Source organism: Oncorhynchus tshawytscha, linkage group LG03 (genome assembly GCF_018296145.1).
Source record: "Oncorhynchus tshawytscha isolate Ot180627B linkage group LG03, Otsh_v2.0, whole genome shotgun sequence".
Classification (NCBI taxonomy): Eukaryota; Metazoa; Chordata; class Actinopteri; order Salmoniformes; family Salmonidae; genus Oncorhynchus; species Oncorhynchus tshawytscha.
In genome coordinates, this window is record NC_056431.1 from 57,938,615 (window position 1) to 57,962,919 (window position 24,305).

At 44.3% G+C, this 24,305-nt stretch overlaps 1 protein-coding gene across 4 annotated transcripts in view; it reads left to right on the forward strand.

Moving 5' to 3' along the window:
• The first annotated feature begins 1,282 nt into the window (after window positions 1-1,282).
• akap11 (A kinase (PRKA) anchor protein 11) overlaps window positions 1,283-24,305 on the forward strand; it is a 33,749-nt gene continuing 10,726 nt past the window's right edge. For 2 of the 4 annotated variants that reach the window (XM_024408288.2, XM_024408294.2), the window contains exons 1-10: window positions 1,334-1,395; window positions 8,239-8,335; window positions 8,464-8,574; window positions 8,657-8,710; window positions 8,808-8,939; window positions 11,078-11,324; window positions 11,470-15,170; window positions 15,304-15,462; window positions 15,568-15,887; window positions 20,336-20,482. In XM_024408288.2, the coding sequence (XP_024264056.1) occupies window positions 8,276-8,335; window positions 8,464-8,574; window positions 8,657-8,710; window positions 8,808-8,939; window positions 11,078-11,324; window positions 11,470-15,170; window positions 15,304-15,462; window positions 15,568-15,887; window positions 20,336-20,482 (4,931 nt within the window). In that variant the 5' untranslated portion in view covers window positions 1,334-1,395; window positions 8,239-8,275. Of the gene's footprint in view, window positions 1,396-8,238; window positions 8,336-8,463; window positions 8,575-8,656; window positions 8,711-8,807; window positions 8,940-11,077; window positions 11,325-11,469; window positions 15,171-15,303; window positions 15,463-15,567; window positions 15,888-20,335; window positions 20,483-22,174; window positions 22,259-24,305 lie in introns of all 4 variants that reach the window. The other 2 variants (XM_024408283.2, XM_042319734.1) reach the window with 2 other exon arrangements.

Here is a 24,305-nt window from a genome sequence, read left to right on the forward strand (position 1 = left end):
AAGTTCCCCATTGAAAGTGATTCGAACTACATTAATTTCACATTTCCTTTCAAATGGTATCAAGAATATGAATATCCTTGCTTCAGATCCTGAGCTACAGACAGTTAAATTTGGGTATGTCATTTTAGGCGAAAATGGAAAAAAGGGTCGGATCCTTAAGAGGTTTTTAAATCAATTTTAGAACAAAACTGTAACGTATCTAAATGTGGAAAAAGTAAAGGGGTCTGAATACTTTCCGAAGGATCTGTATATGCACTGTACAGGCTTACATATGGAACTTGGGTCCATGAAATGGGGTATCAGCCTACTCAGTGACACCAACCGATTACCATTCTAAAAAAAATTACATATATTTTAGTGTCAACGTCATCATATTAGGGAACTTTAACTGTGGGAAATCACCTAACTATTCATCATAGTGTGGGTGTTGAACGTTCACATTGCAATGTACAGCCTTACCCCATTTCATGGACTCAAGATCCATAGGTATCAGCCTATTCGGTGACAGCATTTAAGATTCCAAATATGCAATTTGTGCGTCTACAACTTTCTAACTCATCCTTATTTACGAATAATTCAGTACTATCTGTAATCATGGTAGCATCCACATTAAAGTAGAAGTGTTTAGAAACTTATTCAATTCTTATTTACAATAAAAGTGACTCCAAAAAAGGCACTACACATTATTTACTATAAATTTCAATTGGGCACAAAATAATCTGAAACACAACCAAAACAAGCAGCAAATGCTTCCAACATGTTTGTAGAGTCACAGGCTTGATGTAATCATTGCATGTTAGGAATATGAGATCAAATAAGTGAATTTGTCCCAATACTTTTGGTTCCCTAAAATGGGGGACTATGTACAAAAGGTGCTGTAATTTCTAAACAGTTCACCCGATATGGATGAAAACACCCTCAAATTAAGGCTGACACTCTGCACTTCAATTTCATAGTAATTGTATCATTTCAAATCCAAATTGTTGGAGTACAGAGCCAAAAAAAAAAGTCACTGTCCCAATACTTTCGGAGCTCACTGTAGGTGTACCCCTAATGCAATTCAAAAGTCGAATACATCCACAGTGTGATTTCAACAGATTTGTTCTTATTTTGTGTCAAATTAGCCAATTATTGTATTTTGTTAAAGTTAAAAAACAAAATGCTGACCTTGTTTAGCGTTATCTTGTCCAAATACAGCATGATGGCACTATTTGTATCCGTTTGTATCACTGTCAATGGGGGACCTTTATTTTGAAGGCAAACCGCAAATTCCACTGTTGTGGCTAAGTCTTATTGTGGCTAGCGCTGAGGGTGATTACTACTGCCTGAATCAGTCTTGTTTTCATGGAATTAACTTTTGTTGGAACATCATCTCGCTTCAACACTTGCTACACGGTGGGAAAAACATGACTGGAGTGGGAGGTTGAATGACGATGTTGTGGTGAATTGACGATGTATTATGCAATGATAGCTATATGTTAACGCCAGCTAGCCAGCTGTTTTAACGTTAGTGTAATGTGACATGATGATGGGACCGAGGCCCATTACTAGCTAGCTAGCTAGCGTTAGTAGTTAAAGTGTTTGACAGTTAGTCAAGCGATCTTGTTGACACTAACTAAGTAGCTCGCTAAAATAAGTTATTGATTTGCGCAGCGTCGACGCTGATTCAAAATGTGACAGCTACAGCTGTGTATTGGGATGTCACGTCAAATAAATAATTTCCATCCTGTGTGAAAATGCGACACTGCTCGTGTGATGGCCTGCCACAACGTTAAGCTTGATTGCCAGTAAGCGATGTGTGGCTACAGTTATTAATTAATAAGATACTGATTAAAGACACGTTAGATAAAACTAAAAGTTGTTTACTAATCAAACCTATTTGGAGTCAATTCTAATGGTAAATTAAGCTAGCTAGCTTGTTGCTTGATCAGCTGGCTTGCTTGTTGTGGTCAGCTATGGCAGTTCGTTATGTGATTGTGGTTTCATAGCACGTAGGCCTGTCACCACCTCCCCAGACAATGTGGATCTGTAGTTAGGAAATTGCTATACAATATTCCTTATTTTCCAGCCTGATCTTGAATCGAGCTTCCATGTAAATAACCCCCGCTCATCACACAATAGCAAGAATTAAGATTGCTAGCTACCACTCCCCCTATTGTCAGTAGACTTTATTGAATGCAGTTCCTAGTATCAGCCCAGCAGATGATGTTGTAGCTACACCAACAACAGCTGTACGATAGGAGCTTGGAATTCTGTGCTTCCAACTTTGTGGCAACAGTTTGGGGAAGGCCCTTTCAGCATGACAATGCCCCCATGCACAAAGCTAGGTCCATACAGAAATGGTGTGTACAGATTGGTGTGGAACTTTACTGGTCTGCACAGAGCCCGGACCTCAAACCCATCGAACACCTTTGGGATGAATTGGGAACACTGACTGCGAGACAGGCCTAATTGCCCAACATCACTGCCTGACCTCACTAATGCTCTTGTGGCTTAATGGAAGGAAGTTCCTGCAGCAATTTTCCAACATCTAGTGGAAAGCCTTCGCAGAAGAGTGGAGGCTGTTATAGCATCGATGGGGGGACCAATTCCATATTTATGCCTCTGATTTTGGAAAGAGATGTGTGATGAGCAGGTGTCCACATACTTTTGGTCATGTAGCATATACGGTCCACTGAAAACGGTCAGCTGTAGTTTCAGTCCTGTGTGCTGCTGCATTCCTCTTCCCCTTTCACCCCTCCGCCCACATAGCCACACATTCATGCTGAAACGCCTCAGACTGACCTATTTCAGCTCTTACACAATTCCTGTCATGGCAGATTGTGCTGCTACATCTCCAAAGCTGCTTACAAAGACCCTAAACCAGTAGTAGGTTCCTATTCTGCCATATCCCCACAGTTTGATATGGTCTCTGCATTGGTTTCTTGTGCACTGTTAGCCCATTCTTAGATTGTAATGTAAACATATACCGTCTATTCACAAACCTGTCTGCTGCCCAGTGGCAAAGCTTGGATATTAAAGGAGTAGGCTCTCCTACACTCCTTAACAGGTCATTCGTGGGTACAGTCTGTGATTTGAATATGAATATAAGCTTAAGTCTTTATTTTACTAAAATGCTATAGGTTACATGAACTGAGCATCATTAAACTGGCATCATGAGGAAATACAACTTGCAACATAGAAAATGAAAGATAAGACACCTGTTAGACTTCCTAGTTCATTGGGGTCAGTGGATAGCAGAACAGCCTGGGGGGGTGAGCAAGTGGGCTGTCCATTATTTCTGCTGCTTGGTTCCCATGCATAGAGGACAGTCATCCTGTCAGAGACGAATCGTCTAGACTCATACTCAACCAGCTGCTTTGGACAGAACCTCAAAGAACAGCTCACATTTCTTGGGAAACTTTCTTCCTCATTCACTATAAATATTTGTTCTTCCCTGGGTTAGTGTTCAGACTCTAGGTCCACACCCCAGTTGTCTCTACGGCTGTTTGATCATCCATGCAGGCCTTGGGTCTGAAGGAGGGTGTCAGGCATACATAGTTACTATGCCAACATCTAAGGCTGCTGGAAACCTGATAGAAACCTGATCTCTAAATGTATTTCACTTCATCTGAGTGTTGTTTCAGTGCCTCAGTTCAGTTCATCTCCACCAGTCTTTATTTTACTGAGGGCTGTGCTGTTGTTGTACATCTAACCTCTTGACCTCTACAGCTGACTTCCTGTTATGACTGTGTTTCTCAGGGTTTGTGTTAAGACTGGATAAAAACAGAGTCTTGTCATCCATCAGTAGGCCTATCTCACTATTTTGTGTTGATTACATGAACAGTCTTATCGTCTAACAGTATCTCACAATTCCCACTACGCTGGCAGTGGAAACTACCTGCTTTATCCTGCTGTTGCGCTGTGATGCAGAGTAGCATCTAGCAGCGATACAGAAAGCTTATGTTGGCCAGTGTCAATCTCCACACATAACTGTAATGGGTCAGTAAGGAGATAGAAAGGACCTGCAGCATGTCTAACCTATGTACAGCAGAGGAGGCTGGTGGGAGGAGTCCCTGGAGGGCAGGTTCATTATAATGGCTGGAATGGAAACAATCATCAAATAACTTATTTTATTTTATTTGGATTTCTTTTAGTCCCCATTTGGTCTAATCTTCCAAGAGTCCTTAAACATTAAAATACCAGTTATAATACGAACACATTTCCACATATAACACACTATTACAAACATACATCATACTAACATAATGACCCAATAAATACTCAATCTAAAAAAAATATTGATTCTTCATCTACTATAGTCCCACAACATTTCTATGTATTATATTCAAATCGTTTTAAAATAATGTTTACATTTATATATTGAAAGGTTTCTGGTTTGCTCAGTTAATTTATTCCATTTCTTTATTGCTCTAAATCTAAATGTTATTTTCTCTTTTCTGTCTGGACAACGCATAGATGGTGGACAATCTATATTCTCCAAATCTCCTTGTAAAGCTTGCTCTACCTGTTGAACCAATTGTCTTGCTGAGTAAATTGTAGTATCATCTGCAAATATATTAGCTTGAGTTTCAGCTAAGGCATAGGGAAGGTCATTGGTATATATTAAATAGAGAAGTGGCCTAAGGCATAGGGAAGGTCATTGGTATATATTAAATAGAGAAGTGGCCCAAGGCCACTACCTCCTTTAAAACCACAATGTATTAATTTTGTCTAAATTATTTCATGATCCACTAAATCAAATGCTGCACTGAAATCTAAAAATAGTACACCTACAAATTTGCCATTATCCATAGCATTGAGCCACTGGTAAGTCATGTCAACCAATGTAGTGAAATGTTTTTTTGCGATAAACATGCTGATTGGCTGTAATCAGATCATTCTTTTCCATATACTCCCATATTTGTCTACTCACAATACCCTCCAATATCTTACTGAGTGTAGGGAGTAGACTAATTGGTTGACTATTGGCAGGAGTAATGGGTTCTTTGCAGTCTTTCGGAATAGGACACAGTTTCGCATGCTTCTATACATTTGCAAACATCCCCTTTTCCAGTGACCAATTAAACATGTATCTCAGTGGAACTGCAATCTGGGGAGCAGCACAGCGAAGCAAGAAATTGTCCATAAGACCACAACCTGTATATTTACCATCAGGTAATGACTTCAATAGGTTTAACACATCCAGTAACACCGTTTGTAGACTAAAAGAGCAGATTTTATTGCTCATAATATGATCATCAATCCATTGGACAACAGCTTGTTTGGAAGAATGTATGTCTACATTGTTGGTCAGTAATTACATTTTCTGTGTAAAAAAATCTGCAGAATGATTGGCAATATCAACTGGTTTTGTTATTATTCTCCCGTCAAACTCCACACTAGATGGGCATGATGAGATAGATGTACCAAGTAAGCCCTTAACTGTGTTCCATACCTCTTTAGAATCATTTTTACAATCAGTAAAAGCATTGTTGTAAAATAACTTTTTTTCCCTTTCGATTCAATTTAACTGCATAATTACGTAATGTTCTATAATTCTGTTCATCAATTTCTAATTTTGACTTGGCTGCTAAGACTTTTGCCATATTTCTTTGAGACAAAGCCTCACCCAGTTCATCATCAATCCATGGAGATGGACGGGCACCAACTGTACTCTTTCTTATAGGGACATGATGGTCCATTACCTCAGTGAGCAAATCAATAAAACATTCCTGTAGCGTGATTTAAAACATCCTCTAGATAAATCAGCTCCCAGGGTACAGCAGCCAAATCAATTAGAAATAGCTCATGATTAAATGTTTTAATATTTCTCTTAACCACAATCCTAGGGGGTTTCTTTGGAACCTTGGTGTTCATGGTTATGGTCACAATATTATGGTCTGTCCAGCCCACTGGCATTGATCTGGCTTTTAAGCATTGCAATGGTATATTACAGAAAATCAGATCAATGCATGTGTCTGAGTGATGACCCAACTTAATTGATGATCTAGTAGTATCATTAACCATATGCCAAGAACTGTGGTTTGAAACAAATCTCATTAATTTTGTTCTATTCAAATTATTGTGATCCTTCCAAATTATATTAAATTCACCCAAGATAAATACATCTCTGTTGGTATCTGTGGCCTGGTCAAACCCAGTACATAAGTCATCCAGATAGGACACCTTAGAGCTAGGAGGTCTATATACACACATCCTACCAATATGGGTGCCTGGTGAGGCAGATGTACTTGAGCCCATAGTGCCTCTATTTGACATACAGTGGGGAGAACAATTATTTGATACACTGCCGATTTTGCAGGTTTTCCTACTTACAAAGCATGTAGAGGTCTGTAATTTTTTATCATAGGTACACTTCAACTGTGAGAGACAGAATCTAAAACAAAAATCCAGAATATCACATTGTATGATTTTTTAACAAAGTAATTCATTTGCATTTTATTGCATAACATAAGTATTTGATACATCAGAAAAGCAGAACTTAATATTTAGTACAGAAACCTTTGTTTGCAATTACAGAGATCATACGTTTCCTGTAGTTCTTGACACTGTACATCAAGCAATGTTTCTTTTAGTTGTTTGTTCTCCCTTTGCACCACCTCCACCTTGCTATGAACAGAGTCTACAGTTTGTTCATCCTTTGCACCACCTCCACCTTGCTATGAACAGAGTCTACAGTTTGTTCATCCTTTGCACCACCTCCACCTTGCTATGAACAGAGTCTACAGTTTGTTCATCCTTTGCACCACCTCCACCTTGCTATGAACAGAGTCTACAGTTTGTTCATCCTTTGCACCACCTCCACCTTGCTATGAACAGAGACTACAGTTTGTTCTCCCTTTGCACCACCTCCACCTTGCTATGAACAGAGTCTACAGTTTGTTCATCCTTTGCACCACCTCCACCTTGCTATGAACAGAGACTACAGTTTGTTCTCCCTTTGCACCACCTCCACCTTGCTATGAACAGAGTCTACAGTTTGTTCATCCTTTGCACCACCTCCACCTTGCTATGAACAGAGTCTACAGTTTGTTCATCCTTTGCACCACCTCCACCTTGCTATGAACAGAGACTACAGTTTGTTCTCCCTTTGCACCACCTCCACCTTGCTATGAACAGAGTCTACAGTTTGTTCATCCTTTGCACCACCTCCACCTTGCTATGAACAGAGTCTACAGTTTGTTCATCCTTTGCACCACCTCCACCTTGCTATGAACAGAGTCTACAGTTTGTTCATCCTTTGCACCACCTCCACCTTGCTATGAACAGAGTCTACAGTTTGTTCATCCTTTGCACCACCTCCAACTTGCTATGAACAGAGTCTACAGTTTGTTCATCCTTTGCACCACCTCCACCTTGCTATGAACAGAGACTACAGTTTGTTCTCCCTTTGCACCACCTCCACCTTGCTATGAACAGAGTCTACAGTTTGTTCATCCTTTGCACCACCTCCACCTTGCTATGAACAGAGACTACAGTTTGTTCTCCCTTTGCACCACCTCCACCTTGCTATGAACAGAGTCTACAGTTTGTTCATCCTTTGCACCACCTCCACCTTGCTATGAACAGAGTCTACAGTTTGTTCTCCCTTTGCACCACCTCCACCTTGCTATGAACAGAGTCTACAGTTTGTTCATCCTTTGCACCACCTCCACCTTGCTATGAACAGAGTCTACAGTTTGTTCATCCTTTGCACCACCTCCACCTTGCTATGAACAGAGTCTACAGTTTGTTCATCCTTTGCACCACCTCCACCTTGCTATGAACAGAGTCTACAGTTTGTTCATCCTTTGCACCACCTCCACCTTGCTATGAACAGAGTCTACAGTACCTTTCAGCTCCGTGTTCTCTTTCCTTGGATCATCAATCTGACGTTGGCTGAATTCTAGACTGGCACATAATGCATTGATGTCCTCTCGCAATATATCCAAGAATTGATATATGAAGCCCTTTTTACATCAGCGGAGTGCTTATACAGAAACCCAGCCTAAAACCCCAAACAGCAAGCAATGCAGATGTAGAAGCACGGAGCAGATGTCAATTGAACGGAGTCAAACGTGGTTTCCGTATGTTTGACTCCGTTCCATTAATTCCATTCCAGCCTTTACAATGAGCCCGTCCTCCTGTTTCTCATTCTTATCTTAGAGACTTGTTAGTAAGTCAGAATTGAATGATACATTTTGATATTTGGCGTGATCTCAACTCTCTCCTTCTCCTCTTTCTCTCCTTCTACAGGTGAGTGGCTAGTCCGTCACGCTGAGCCTGCGTTGCCATGGACGCCTGTGCCCGTATCCGAGGAGTTCCTCTCAGGACCAGAGCCTCCAGGAAAGAGGTTTGAGTCAGAATGCCATCTTCGGATTGACTGATCGATTGGTTGATTTAATATAATTCTTGAAGGCTTGGTGCTGTGTGTGAGGTCGTTCATGTGTGTAACCTGAGTTAACCTCTAATTGTGTGTAGGCGGTGCGTGACGGCGGGACTCCGTGTATGAAGAGCCTTCTGAGCAGCAGAAAGGAGCTGTGCAGCGTGGGATTGGAGCTGCAGACCAGAGACACTCCATGCCTGACTGAGGTATGTGTCACAGCTCTCACCCACACTTTGATTATGACTTCATGATATGCAGAATTTCCCTGACGTCCCTTTCTTCCCTCAGATCCATTTTGTGTGTTTGCCTGGCCACTCTGAAAGGGAGGATCTAACTCTACAGGTGACAGTTACTGCACCAGCTCTGACTTCTATAGTTCAATTAATGTCTTATTAATTGATGTTATTAATGTGTTATTTGTGTGATGTTCTGTCCCCAGGCCCTTTCTTCTCTCCCGGGGGACCTGGCGGAGCTGCTGAGGTCTCTCCACGTCACCAGCCTGAGAAACGAAGAGGTGCTGCTACTGAAGGACAGCAGGAGATCAGCCGACAGGAGGGACTCTTCTACTCAGGTTAACATGACAGGAGAGGAAGTTTCTAATAGGTAAAGGGTCTGTAGACTGCTTCAGAGGAAATACGGTATTTCACAGGTAAATAAGAGTTCAATATACAGTACCCTTAAAGTTTGGACAAATCTACTCATTCAAGGGTTTTTCTTTATTTTTACTATTTTCTACATTGTAGAATAATAGTGAAGACATCAACACTATGAAATAACACATGGAATCATGTAGTAACCAAAAAAGTGTTAAACAAATTAAAATGTATTTGAGATTCTTCAAAGTAGCCACCCTTTGCCTTGAAGACAGCTTTGCACACTCTTGGCGTTCTCTCTACCAGCTTCTTGAGGAATAGTTTTCCAACAGTCTTGAAGGAGTTCCCACATATGCTGAACACTTGTTGGCTGCTTTTCCTTCACTCTGCGGTCTAACTCATCCCAAACTCATCCCAAACCCAACCATCTCAATTGGGTTGAGGTCTGGTGATTGTGGAGGCCAGGTAATCTGATGCAGTACTCCATCACTCTCCTTCTTGGTCAAATTGCACTTAGACAGCCTGTAGGTGTGTGTTGGGTTATTGTCCTGTTAAAAAACAAATGATCGTCCCACTAAGCGCAAACCAGATGGGATGGTGTAACTCTGCAGAATGCTGTGGTAGCCATGCTGGTTAAGTGTACCTTGAATTCTAAATAAATCAGTGTCACCAGCAAAGCACCATCACACCACCTCCATGCTTCATGGTGGGAACCACACATGTAGAGATCATCCCTTCACCTACTCTGTATCTCACAAACATCTCAAATTTGGACTCATCAGACCAAAGGACAGATTTCCACCGGTCTAATGTCCATTTCTCATGTTTCTTGGCCCAAGCAAGTCTCTTCTTATTGGTGTCCTTTTAGTAGTGATTTCTTTGCAGGAATTTGGCCATGAAGACCTGATTCATGGAGTCTCCTCTGAACAGTTGTTGAGATGTGTCTGTTACTTGAACTCTGGGCTGCAATCTGAGGTGCAGTTAACTCTACTGAACTTATCCTCTGCAGCAGAGGTAACTCTGGGTTTTCCTTTGCTGTAGTGGTTTCATCATAGCTCTTGATGGTTTTTGCAACTGCACTTGAAGAAACTTTAAAAGTTCTTGACATTTTCCGTGTTGACTGACCTTCATGTCTTAAGAAGGAAAGAAATTCCTCAAGTGAACTTTTAACAAAGCACACCTGTTAATTGAAATGCATTCCAGGTGACTACCTCATGAAGCTGGTTGAGAGAATGCCAAGAATATGCAAAGCTGTCATCAAGCCAAAGCGTGGCTACTTTGAATAATCTCAAATATATACAATTGATTTTGATTTGTTTAACACTTTTTTGGGTGCTACATGATTCCATGTGTTATTTCATAGTGTTGATGTCTTCACTATTATTCTACAATGTAGAAAATAGTAAAAATAAAGACAAACCCTTGAATGAGTAGGTGTCAACATTTTTGACTGGTACTGTAGTTTCCAAGCTGATTCATTGGACCTTCCTTATGCTGTGTGCAAAGGTCTGAGAGATTCTGTGTTTTCACCCTGTTGACCAGAACCAGGTGTACAGATTTCTGGGATAGTGTGGCTGCTTGTTTTCTCACCAGTGATTGCCACGTTGTCTTGCCTTGCGTCTGCTAGTGTTCAGTCTGGCTCTGCAGCTTTGTGGTTACATTGTTTGTGACTGACAGACATGCAGACATATGTGTGGTTACAGTGTGTGTGACAGGCAGATAAACAGAAAGGCAACAACTAAAACTCAGCCCCTCTACCCACGGTGGCCAAGATAGAAGTGGTACAGAGTGTTATATTCTGCATATACAACAACACATCAGACATGCAGACATAACATGGCTGTCCCAGTAGAGCCCCTCTCTCTGTAAGACACATACAGAAGAATAGAAAACACCTGTGTGAATTCCTGTGAGTTTACATATCCAGATACACTCAGATGATTAGAACGCTTTGGTCTGATGCTCTCCCGGACATGGCAGGCACTGACAGTCTGCAGACTCTGTTTACCAGTGGCAAGTGTTCGAGTTGTTTTATTCCTCAAAGAGCTGATTGTCCCTTTGCAGTAAGAATCAACAAGGCAGCCAGCAAACTGCGTCTTTTCTCTCTCCTCCACAGCAGCAGTGCTGGCTGAAGGCGGTGTGTGTTCTGAGACCCAGCCCCAGCCAGGCCATTGTTGGTGTGTTGGTGGGCCTTCTGGGGCGTTACGCTGCGGGGGTCCGCTATGCCCTGGAGCTCCAGGCCCTCCACAAGGGCACGGCTGAGTCCTGCCAGCCCGAGGACGATAACACCAACCAGTCTGTGTCGTCCATCGAAGACGACTTTGTCACCGCTCTGGAACACCTGGAGGAGGAAGACGACAACTGTAGGTTCATCACAACTATGTAGCGGGATGTTCAATAGAGCTTGATGTGTTCATTTACTGTTGCATAATCTGAAGTGTTTTTGTTTTTTAAATGAAGACATCCTCGTTTCCCACTGCTCTCTCTCCCTCTTGTCTCTTTCCCTAGCCAATGGCTCTTATCTCCATGGAAACCAGCGTGATGTGGCCTCCCAGACTGTCCCCGCCCACAAGAGAAACAAGGATCTATCAGGTTCCAGGATCATAATCAGCTCTGCCCCCAGGAAGTCCTTAACCAATCGCAGGTCTCCCCCAGAGGTGTCCATTACCGTACAGCACTCCAGAGGAGCAGAGTCCCAGTGGACCCTCTACAGCCCAAGAGCCCAGCTCCCCTCCCCCACGCGACCTGTCAGCGAATCAGAGGAATCGGATGGCTCAAGCCCTAGTCCAATCATCTTTCTAGATGAGGTTGGCTACCAGAAGAGTCTCAAAGCGACACTGGACATCCCTCAGATCCCCGGGGGACCAACAGACAGGGTGGAGGACTCTGACTCTGAGGTCAGCGAGTTCTTCGACAGCTTTGACCAGTTTGATGATCTAGACGAACTGAGCTCAGAGAGCTGTACACTCACTCTGCCTCTAGACCCGACATCTTCCATTTCTCCCACTGGCCTAGACCAGAAGAAGAAGTACTCTGAGGCTGGTACTGGCAAGTCGGGGTCCAAGAAAGTGTCCCGAAGCTGTTCCACTATGAACCCCCACCGGTTCGACCAGCGCACCCTACCGGCCAATGTGAAGAAACCCACCCCGCTCAGAAGCCCCCTTCCCCCTGGCTCCCCCTTCGGATCCCCTGACTCCCCCCGGCCGGCCCGGACCTCCTGTGAGGAGAGTGGAGGTCTTCTCTTCAGCCCTGTCAGCTCCTCAGCCTTCAGCCCTTTGGGAGACGGAGGAGCTCTGGATTTCTTCTGGAAGACCGAGGGAGAGGTAGGAGACGTGTCAGAGCTACGGAAACCCCAGGACCTTTGTACCCTCTACAAAACCTACTCAGACTTTGCCAGCAGTTTGTCCAAGGAGATCCTGGGCTCCGTGTATGGATACCAGTCTCCCGTGGACCTCAACGACAACAAGAACCTGAGCTGTGTCTGTCACAAGGAGTTCCAGAACCAGTCTGGACACGTCATGAAGCTGTCTGAGATCCAGGAGACGGTGACTGTCTCCAAGCTGCAGCAGAAGCCCCAGTCTCTGAAGGATGGCATCCAGAGGTTCGCTACAGACTTGGTAGAGATGAGTCTGGGCAGCGCTCTGAGAGACCTGCAGAAGGGAATGTCCTCCTGCACCACCACGCTCTGCCACCTGGCCGCCAGACTCACCTCGTCTGTCTTCCAGATGGCCTTCCAGGAAATCGGCATGCGCCACGCCTACGTCCTGAAGGAACGGGCCATCAACGGACTGGCTGGGTTCCTGGTGGGAGAGGCGGTGTCAGGGGCTCTGAAAGACTTCCTGATGGTGAAGAAGCAGATGTTCAACAGCACGGTGACGCAGTTTGCCGCTGACCTGGCAGAGGAGCTGGTGTTTGAGGGGATGATGGAAGTGTGTCAGTTCTCCCATCCCTCCACCCCCCTCACCCCCAGCGATTGGTCCTTCGGGGTGGGGGAGGACGACGATGAGGAAGTGGTGTCTTCCTATGCCTCGGACCTCTCAGAGTCTGTCCTCCAGGAGGCCTTCATAGAACTGTCCCAGGCTGATGTTGCCTTCAGTACCCAGGCAGCCATCAGTGTCTCTGTGAACAACATCTGCTACGTCAGCGCTGTCGACACACACACCACCTGCAGTACCGCCGCAGGCCACCAGGCTTTCCACGTTAACCCTGCAGAGGAAGGCCCAGGTCCATCAGGCGAAGATGGCTGTACGGTGAAGAAGGCGCTGTTCTGTGTGTCTGGAATGGCCAGCTGTGTACCGGTCCCCCAGGCAGGCCAGGCCATCTCCCACCTCCACGACTCAGAGGAGATCTGCCAGTGTAAGACCAGCCTGGCTCAGACCAGCCCCAAGAGGAGCTGCAGCTCAGAGAACAGAGTGGTAACCACAACCTCCTCTGATGCTACTGCTGCCACACAAACTGACCTGCTGTCAAAGACCCGCTTTCACAACTTCTCTGGCAACATGGTGGATATGATAGTGAGTGAAGCATGTGAACTGATGACTGCCACGAAGATGAAGAAGAAGGTGGAGGACTGTGCTGACTTCCTTTCTAAGACCATAGTGGGTCGGGGACCTCCATCCGGACAGGAGGGTAGTGTCACTGACCAGACCTCTCTCTACTCTCTCCACCCTCCCTTTCAGACCCCAGGAGGAGTGAACTCTGAGTCAGGCTCCAAGACCAGCAGAGCAGTTGCTGAGACCCTGCCTGTGATGATGAATACTCTAGAGGTGCCAGGTTTGGAGATTGGAGGCTGGGGAGGCAGGAAGATGACCACCTGCGAGGAGATGGTTCCCAGTCCTGGTCACAAGTCCAACAGGACCCCTGGTACACCCCCCTCGACCCCCCAGCAGCCCAGTGAGGTGTCCCAGGAGAAACAGATCAAGCAGTTCTCCAAGAAGCTAAAAGAGAAGCTGGCCAAGGAGTTCTCCACCGCCACCCCTCCTCCCACCCCACACTACCAGCCAGGGCCCGAGCCCAAAGAATCCACCTCTGAGACAGACAAGGCTGACTTCATGCTCAAACTGATGAGGTCTCTTTCTGAGGAGGCAGACGGGAACGAGGAGGAGGAGGAGGAAGAAGAGGGTGGAGTAGAAGGGATTAACTCTGTAACTGAGACAGGAAGCCGCATGCAGCCAGAACTCAACTTCTTGGATGGAGGACACAAGATGGCCGACAAGGGAGCCCTCCATTACGCAGAGCGCCTGGCGTGCCACATCGTCTCCATGGCGACAGAGATAGACACCCTGGGAGGAGTGGAGGATGGAGGTAGAAGGACGGTGGAGGGCAGGGAGCAGAGGAGAGACAGCATGGCCCAGTTCTCAGCGCAGACCCTGAACACGCTGTGGATATACGCTGGCGAGGTGGCGGGAGAGGTGATCAGCGACGTGAAGAGGATAATGTGGTCAGGACAGTGTCGCCACAGTGCGCTCACACAAGGCAGCCAGGAGCAGTCGGGAGAATGCCCTCACCACCACCAACCCCAGCCCAGTGAACACAGCAGGGACTGCAGGGTGGGTCGTCTGGCTGAACTGTGGTCCAGTGACCTCTCGTCTGTCCTCCACCCATCCACCTCTACCCCCAGCTCTGGCCTATCCTCTGACTACCCCAGCTGTGAGAGTGTGACAGATGAGTACGCTGGCTACCTCATCAGGGTGCTAAAGAAAGAGGGAGGCAGCAGGGAGCTGGTCCTGGATCAGTATGCCAGCCGTCTGGCCTACCGCTCCATCAAACTGGGCCTGGCCCATGCTGCCCGCAACATGAAGAAGAGACCCTCCAGGCACCACTCCTCCAGGAGGCTCCAGCAGAATGGCTGCAGGGGACCCAATGCCGAGCCATTCGTACCCAGGGACGAAGCAGGGAGAGTGGGATCTCCTTCCAGAGACGTTGATGATGGGAGCCAGAGGGAGTACATGGAGCTGGTGAACTTCGCAGAGTCGTTGGCGTGCAACATCACCTGTGACGTCACACGCAAGCTCTGTGTGCCGTCGGTCCGACTACCCAAGTCCCGGACTGACTCGTGTCTGTATAAGAAGTCCAAGCTGGAGGACATGGCAGAGCGCCTGATCAGGAACTCCTTCTCATGCCCCCTGCTGTACAAGGAGGGGAATAGCAGGCAGTACCACAGCACAGGCAGCCTGTATGACGGTGGCTACAGCAGTGGAGTCATGGAGGTTAGTTTGGTTTATTTAATATTTATATTTTAGTAGGGAAAGATACTGTTAACATGGAGACATTGAATGAAGAAGTCTGATTCATTGTAGCATCACATCAGCTTGCTCTAATTCCCAGTGTTTGTCTCTGCAGGTCCTGGAACACTATGCCAGGAACATAGTGGACGACACGTTGGAGATGGGCCTGGCCTCGGCAGGAAGCCCAGCCCTGCAGGGTCCATACAGACACCTCCACTCTGAGAGGCGAGCAGTGGGCTCTGCACTAGGGGAAACAACCTGCCGATACTGCCAGGTCAGGAAGTCTCTTTTTTCTATGGATTACTTATGAGGATCTAGCACCCACCATTTTTAGTTTTTTGGTACAGTCTTTGAGTATGCATGTTGTTTGTTATTCCAGGTCAGGGAGTGTCTGTTCTGCTCACGGCCCAACAGGCAGCACCTCCTCGGGGGAGGAGCAGGCCAGAGGAGGAGGCTGGAAGGGGATGTGGTGGTGTGCGGCCTGGAGATCCCTGAGATCCACATCAATCTGGACCGCAGGGCCGTGTTCGCAGAGGAGATGGTCACTACGGCGATGGAGGGGGCCAAGCGCGAGCTGAGCAACACCAGCCTGAACGCCGACAGCGGGATCGGACACGACGGGTACAGCTTCGCCGAGAGCCTGACCGCAGAGATCATGACATCAGCACTATCCAACACACGCCAGACCACCAACCTCAGGTACACTGTGACAACACCAGTATTGAAACCATGGAACATAACTACCTTCCAGTCCATGCATTATAACATTGGCTGAAATAGTACTCACACACAACTACTTCATGTTTCTAAATGATTTCTTTATTCAGACAAAGGGTACTGCTATGGGATCCCCCATGGCTCCTAACTATGCTAATGTATTACATGGAGAAACATTCAATTCTCAATCTTCTCAAAAATGTTTTCTTGCCTAACATTATTATGTGGAAACGGTACACTGATGATATTTTTGTTCTATGGAGGGGTGATGCTAAACAGCTCCAGGCATTCCATGCTTTTACTAACTCTTATTCTGAGCACCTGAGATTTATTATGCAATCTGAGACACGTCAAATCAGTTTCTTGATCTTCTGATCTTGTGTGAGGATAATGTTCTATACACGGATCTTTACAGGAAACCTACTGATCCTAACAGTTTGTTGAGGGCTGATAGCTGTCACCCGCTTCTCTTGAAAAACAGTTTGCCCTACAGCCAATTCTGTCCAATCAAAAGAATTTGCGAGAAACTATCAGATTTCGACAGAAATATGACTGAGATGCAAAGAAAATTCAAGGAGATGGGGTACAAAAATGGTCAGAATATTACTGTCATTGAGAAAAATACAAAACAAATCGAGACATGATCTCTCAAGGACAGTCTCGCAAAAAGAAGCATTCTTGTGTTCTTACTACCTGCTATTCAAAGTGTTCTGAACAAATTAAGGGAATCATTCAAACGTTGGCACATTCTAAGATCCGATGACCGTATCGGTAATGTATTTTCAGACCCTCCCTTGATCGTATTCTCGCGGGGCAGAAATCTCAGAGACCAATTGGTACACTCTGATTTACCACTCCACAATACCCCTGCACAAGGTCTATTTGCACCTCTCCCAGATGGAAACTACAAGTGTAATGGCTGTGCTCAATGCAAAGGCACTTACAAATGTAGATCCTTCAAACACCCTGAAACAGGGAAACCGATCCATACCAAAGGCGTTGTCACATGCTCCACTAAGGCAGTTATTTATCTTATACAGTGGCAAGAAAAAGTATGTGAACCCTTTGGAATTACCTGGATTTCTGCATAAATCAGTCATACAATTTGATTTGATCTTCAGCTTAGTCACAACAATAGACAAACACGGTGTTTAAACTAATAACAAACATTATTGTATTTTTCTTGTCTATTGAATATACAATTTAAACATTCACAGTGTAGGTTGTAAAAAGTATGTGAACCCCTAGGCTAATGACTTCTCCAAATGCTAACAGCTAACATCAAATCAAAGTTTATTTGTCTCGTGCGCTGAATACAACAGGTGTATTACAGTGAAATGCTTACTTACAGGCTCTAACCAATAGTGCAAAAAAAGGTGTTAGGTGAACAATAGGTAAGTAAAGAAATAAAACAACAGTAAAAAGACAATGAAAAATAACTGTAGCGAGGCTATATACAGTAGCGAGGCTATAAAAGTAGCGAGGCTACATACAGACACCGGTTTGTCAGACTGATTGAGGTAGTATGTATATGTAGATGTGGTTAAAGTGACTATGCAAATATGATGAACAGAGAGTAGCAGAAGCGTAAAAAGAGGAGGTGGTGGGACACAATGCAGATAGCCCGGTTAGCCAATGTGCGGGAGCACTGGTTGGTCGGCCCAATTGAGGTAGTATGTACATGAATGTATAGTTAAAGTGACTATGCATATATGATAAACGGAGAGTAGCAGCGGCGTAAAAGAGGGGTTGGGGGGGCACACAATGCAAATAGTCCGGGGAGGGGAGCAGGCCAGAGGAGGAGGCTTATGGCTTGGGGGTAAAAAAAAAAACTGGAGTCCAATCAATGAGACGAGATTGGAGATGTTGGTTAGAGTTGCTCTGCCCTATAAAAAAACTCACAATTTGAGTTTGCTATTCACAAGAAACATTGCCTGATGTTTGTTTATTTATTTTATTTAACCAGGTAGGCTAGTTGAGAACAAGTTCTCATTTACAACTGCGACCTGGCCAAGATAAAACAAAGCAGTGCGATTTAAAAACAACAGAGTTACACATAAACAAACGTACAGTCAATAACACAATATAAAAAACTATATACAGTGTGTAAATGTAGTAAGATTAGGGAGGTAAAGGCAATAAATAGGCCATCGTGGCGAAATAATTACAATTTAGCATTAACACTGGAGTGATAGATGTGCAGAAGTTGATGATGTGAACCATGCCTCGAACAGAAGAGATCTCAGAAGACCTGAGATTAAGAATTGTTGACTTACATAAAGCTGGAAAGGGTTACAAAAGTATCCCTAAAAGCCTTAATGTTCATCAGTCCACGGTAGGACAACTTGTCTATAAATGGAGAAAGTTCAGCACTGTTGCTACTCTCCCTAGGAGTGGCCGTCCTGCAAAGATGACTGCAAGAGCATAGCGCAAAATGCTCATTGAGGTTATGAAGAATCCTAGAGTGTCAGCTAAAGATTTACAGAAATCCCTGGTAAATGCTGGTACATGCTAACATCTCTGTTGACGAGTCTACGATACGTAAAACACTAAACAAGAATGGTGTTCATGGGAGGACACCACAGAAGAAGCCACTGCTGTCCAAAGAAAACACTGCTGCACGTCTGAAGTTTGCAAAAGTGCACCTGGATGTTCCACAGCTCTTCTGGCAAAATATTCTGTGGACAGATGAAACTACAGTTGAGTTGTTTGGAAGGGACACACACACTATGTTTAGAGAGGAAAAAATGGCACAGCACACCAACATCAGAACCTCATCCCAACTGTAAAGTATGGTGGAGGGAGCATTATGGTTTGGGGCTGCTTTGCTGCCTCTGGTCCTGGACAGCTTGCTATCATCGACAGAAAAATGAATTCCCAAGTTTATCAAGACATTTTGCAGGAGAATGTTAGGCTATCTGTCCACCAATTGAAGCTCAACAGAAGTTGGGTGATGCAACAGGACAACAACCCAAAACACAGAAGTAAATCAACAGAATGGCTTCAACAGACGAAAATACACCTTCTGGAGTGGCACAGTCAGAGTCCTGACCTCAACCCGATTTTAAAATGCTGTGGCATGACCTCGAGCAGTTCACAACAGACGTCAAGAATATTGCTGAACTGAAACCGTTTTGTAAAGAGGAATGATCCAAAATTCCTCCTGACCGTTGTGCAGATCTGATCCACAACTACAGAAAACATTTGGTTATTGCTGCCAAAGGAGGGTGAACCAGTTATTAAATCCAATCACGTACTTTTCCCACCCTGCACTATGAATGTTTACACGGTGTGTTCCATAAAGACATGAAAACGTATCATTGTTTGTGTGTTATTAGTTCAAGCAGACTGTTTTTGTCTTTTGTTGTGACTTAGATGGATGAAGATCAGAACACATTTTCTGACTAATTCCTGCAGAAATCCAGGTCATTCTAAAGGGTCACATACTTTTTGTTGCCATTGTACGTGTCCTTGTGGTAAACATGATTTGGGTAAAACGAAGCGTGAATTAAAAGTATGAATCTCGGTGCATCGTAGCACCATTAGGTGCAAAAACTCAACGTACCCTGTTGCGGCCCACTTTTTGGAAGCAAACCTTCGCTATTTCGGCACCGAACACATCACCCTGTGAGAGGGGGTGACCTTGACAATGTATTGTTAAAACGAGAGGATGCCTGGATCTTTCATTTACAGACCCTTGCTACCATTCAGTCTCAACGTAGACTTTGATCTGAAGCCATTCTTGTGATTACTGTGATTCTACTATCCATTGTAAATATTTATAGGCCTATGTAGCCAAATGGTATCTATGATCGTATGTTATTCATTCATGCATTTTATATGTTCTATTTATCTATAAATCAACCAATGGAATCAAACCAAATTTATCCATGATTACAGACACCTGTGTGTTTCCTTTGACACTATATAAACTAGTGACACGCAGTGTTTGTCATTATACCCTGATGAAGACAGATTGTCTGTCAACGTTGGCTATTAGGTTAAATGATTGCATCTGAGCTCCTAGAGTGTGTGGCTCTCCTTTTTTACACTTTTTAAGACACAACACCACCACTCTGTGACCAGCTCTAATGTTGCAGAGTACAACCACATGCGGAGACAATTCCTGTAACTTTACATGCCTGTTCACTTGGGTTTCCTTGTGGGTTAACTGCAATGGTTAGTAATAGTTAAGGCAAGTTCTTGTGACGCACCATATTGGGCAATTCATTGTAGAGTGAGTCCAAGCATTTTTTATTTCCGTATTTGACCAGATTACACAAACATAGTAAAGGAGCCAAGAAGGGTTTCACCATCTTGATAACTAACTATTCTCTGAGTCCCTATGTTGATACTGTTACGAATTTGTATTTCTGTGTATAAAACTGATTTATTAATGTGTCTGGTTCCTTCCCCTGTCCCTGTGGTAGTTTCCCAGGCAGGGAGGCCACAGAGTCCTCTGTGTCCCAGCAGCTCAGTCTGAGTGTGGGAGATGACAGCCTGGGCAGCTGGTCCCGCCTCAGCTTCGAGGACGAACACCCTGACGAGACCAGCAGCTTCCTGCACCTCAGTGACAGGTAGAGAACACATTCTGCTCTATTCTTTTAGTTTCTCTGAAGGCTAAATGAAATGTCTCTAGTCTAGATTAGCTGACTAATGATTCACCTCTTGAAACACTTCTCTATTGTCTTTGAGCACTGTTGTCGCTCTCACACCAGCGACTGATTCTAACCCATGTTCAATGTCCACAGATGGATAGATATGAGTAGTAGAGCTTTCGACTATGGTTGTGGCATTCAGCCTAGACTTAAATGAATGCTGAAACTAATGAATGCAAGTCAGTCATCACCGTTTTGGCTCCACTGCCAATGAGAAATAGATGTATTTTTCAGTTGAGAGGTCAAATGGTGTTTCCCATGTTGTTTTAAGGTGACTGTGGTGATTTAGTGATTAGCTGTTTTGATCCTGTGAGACTGAGTTGAGATCGGTAAAGGGCAGGTTCCTCCATGTTGCCTGTCAGGCTGACGTTAGCAGGCCTCTGGAGGATATGAAGTCACTAGGTCACTGACAGCAGAATGTATCATTTGGGAACCTCTAGAATAGTGCTATTACACTCTAACCAGGTCTAAATCAGTGCCTGGTTAGAGGAGAACGATTAAAAAAACACAATGGAACTGGTTTTGAGGTCCAGAGTTGAGAGTGAGGGATCTAGTACCTTCCCCTGCCATGAAACGATTAACTTTGATTTGAGCAAATATAGTCTCTCCTCGTGTCAATGTTATAGATTTTAAATGGCTGTTAAATGACGAGTTCTGCTGAGATTGTTTGAGTAACTGCAAAAGGATAATGTCAAGCTTTAAGAGAACTGGCTTTTCCTTTATGATAGACACACACACACACACACACACACACACACACACTTGTTGGTGTGAATCTGGTGTAATGCTCTGAGAGTGACATGGTCTCACCAGTCTATAGTTTCAGGGTAGAGTAGAGTTCTTGACATTCCAAGTCTCAGCCTGCTATCTCTATTTTACAGACCCAGTACACATGTACACTTCTCTCCCCAGATAGTGAAAAGGAGACTGTGTGAGGAGATCAGCTAGTTACTTTGGCCAACAGCCTAGTGAAAGTATCATAATATTTTCTAAAGGTTGTGTCTGTAGCAGCCTGTCTCTCTCTGCCCCAGGCCCTTTCCACAGGAACAAAGTCCATCCATGTGTAATTCATTAGCCTCTCTCCCTTCAAAAGACGTATCCAACCATCTCCCATTTGTCAACAAAATAACCCAGGAAAGGAACGGCTCCGTTTGAAAAGTATTCAAACTTTTAACGACCTTTCAGCATACCACTCTCACAAACCACAGCTCAAGAGACACTTCTATCTTAGCTGGGTCATTAATGAGCTAATTGACATAGATGGAGTTATTTTTAGATTTCCACATCATTCTCTACATACCAGAGCAGGTACCAGCCAGCCTGGTAATGGGGACTAATTACAGTGATAGATGTTGTGTTGTGATGGATGTCCTGGTGGAGAATGCAGTGATCTCACATAATTAGCAGTCATCAGTTGTTGCTTTGATTGAAAGTTCTTTCAGGACCAAGCCTCACATTTGATATGGACAACATTAATAATGGATGACTTGTTTTTGCCAGGTAAGAGAGACTTGCTTAGGGAGACCTTTGTGTTTCCAATACCTCAGACTGTGTGTTTGTGTGTGCACAGTGTTAGCTGCCAGGGTTGAGCAATGGTCTTGTCTCTTGCAGCAATGGGAACAGCAGTAGTTGGAGCAGCCTGGGGTTAGAGGGAGAGGTGTATGAAGACCGCCTGTCCTTCTCTCCCTCTGACAGGTCGGTCCGTACATACAGCTAACCGTGCTGATTCTAACCGCTAGTCTCTTTATAGCTCCAGATCTAGGGTCAGATCCTATCCCCATATCCTAACCTTTACCATTACATCATCTGACCCGGTCTCAGTAGTTAGGGCCAACTTCTGCTTATGTCCCCTAATCACTGCATGATGTCAGAGCTGTGATCAGCAAAGCTGTAGAATGTGACTGTGTGTCTGTGTATGAGACAACAGCTTCTACCCTCTACAAATCCCTCTAGATAACCATAGAGGACACAGCATGTCTTTGTCACAGTGTGTCGCCACTTTGTCGGCACACTAGTGGAATTAGCCTAGGCAATGTAATCTGTGTGTGTACAGTGGCAAGAAAAAGTATGTGAACCCTTAGGAATTACCTGGATTTCTGCATAAACTCGTCATCAAATTTGATCTGATCTTCATCTAAGTCACAACAATAGTCAAACATTATGTGCTTAAACTAATAACAAACAAATTATTATATTTTTCTTGTCTATATTGAATACATAATTTAAACATTCACAGTGTAGGTTGTAAAAAGTATGTGAACCCCTAGGCTAATGACTTCTCCAAATGCTAATTGGAGTCAGGAGTCAGCTAACCTGGAGTCCAATCAATGAGACGAGATTGGAGATGTTGGTTAGAGCTGCCTTGCCCTATAAAAAACATTCACAAAATCTGAGTTTGGTATTCACAAGAAACATTGTCTGATGTGAACCATATGCCTCGAACAGAAGACCTGAGATTAAGAATTGTTGACTTACATAAAGCTGGAAAGGGTTACAAAAGTATCCCTAAAAGCCTTGATGTTCATCAGTCTACGGTAGGACAACTTGTCTATAAATGGAGAAAGTTCAGCACTGTTGCTACTCTCCCTAGGAGTGGTCGTAAGGGAAAGATGACTGCAAGAGCACAGCGCAAAATGCTCAATGAGGTTATGAAGAATCCTAGAGTGTCAGCTAAAGATTTACAGAAATCTCTGGTAAATGCTGGTACATGCTAACATCTCTGTTGACGAGTCTACGATACGTAAAACACTAAACAAGAATGGTGTTCATGGGAGGACTCCACAGAAGAAGCCACTGCTGTCCAAAGAAAACACTGCTGCACATCTGAAGTTTGCAAAAGTGCACCTGGATGTTCCACAGCTCTTCTGGCAAAATATTCTGTGGACAGATGAAACTACAGTTGAGTTGTTTGGAAGGAACACACACACTATGTTTAGAGAGGAAAAAATGGCACAGCACACCAACATCAGAACCTCATCCCAACTGTAAAGTATGGTGGAGGGAGCATTATGGTTTGGGGCTGCCTCTGGTCCTGGACAACTTGCGATCATCGACAGAAAAATGAATTCCCAAGTTTATCAAGACATTTTGCAGGAGAATGTAAGGCTATCTGTCCACCAATTGAAGCTCAACAGAAGTTGGGTGATGCAACAGGACAACAACCCAAAACACAGAAGTAAATCAACAGAATGGCTTCAACAGACGAAAATACACCTTCTGGAGTGGCACAGTCAGAGTCCTGACCTCAACCCGATTTTAAAATGCTGTGGCATGACCTCGAGCAGTTTACAACAGACGTCAAGAATATTGCTGAACTGAAACCTATTTGTAAAGAGGAATGATCCAAAATTCCTCCTGACCGTTGTGCAGATCTGATCCACAACTACAGAAAATGTTTGGTTGAGGTTGTTGCTGCCAAAGGAGGGTCAACCAGTTGTTAAATCCAAGAGTTCACATACTTTTCCCACCCTGCACTGTGAATGTTTATGCTGTGTGTTCAATAAAGACATGAAAACATATAATTGTTTGTGTGTTATCAGTTTAAGCAGACCGTGTCTGTCTTATTGTTGTGACCCAGATGATCAGATCCAATTTATGCTGAAATCCAGGTATTTCCAAAGGGTTCACATATTTTTGCCACTGTACGTGTGTATTTACGTGTGTATGCGTAAGCCTACTGCATGTGTCCTGAAGTAGCTGTGGGAAGGGCTGAAGCTGGTTTCTCTGTTTGTCTGCATGCTGC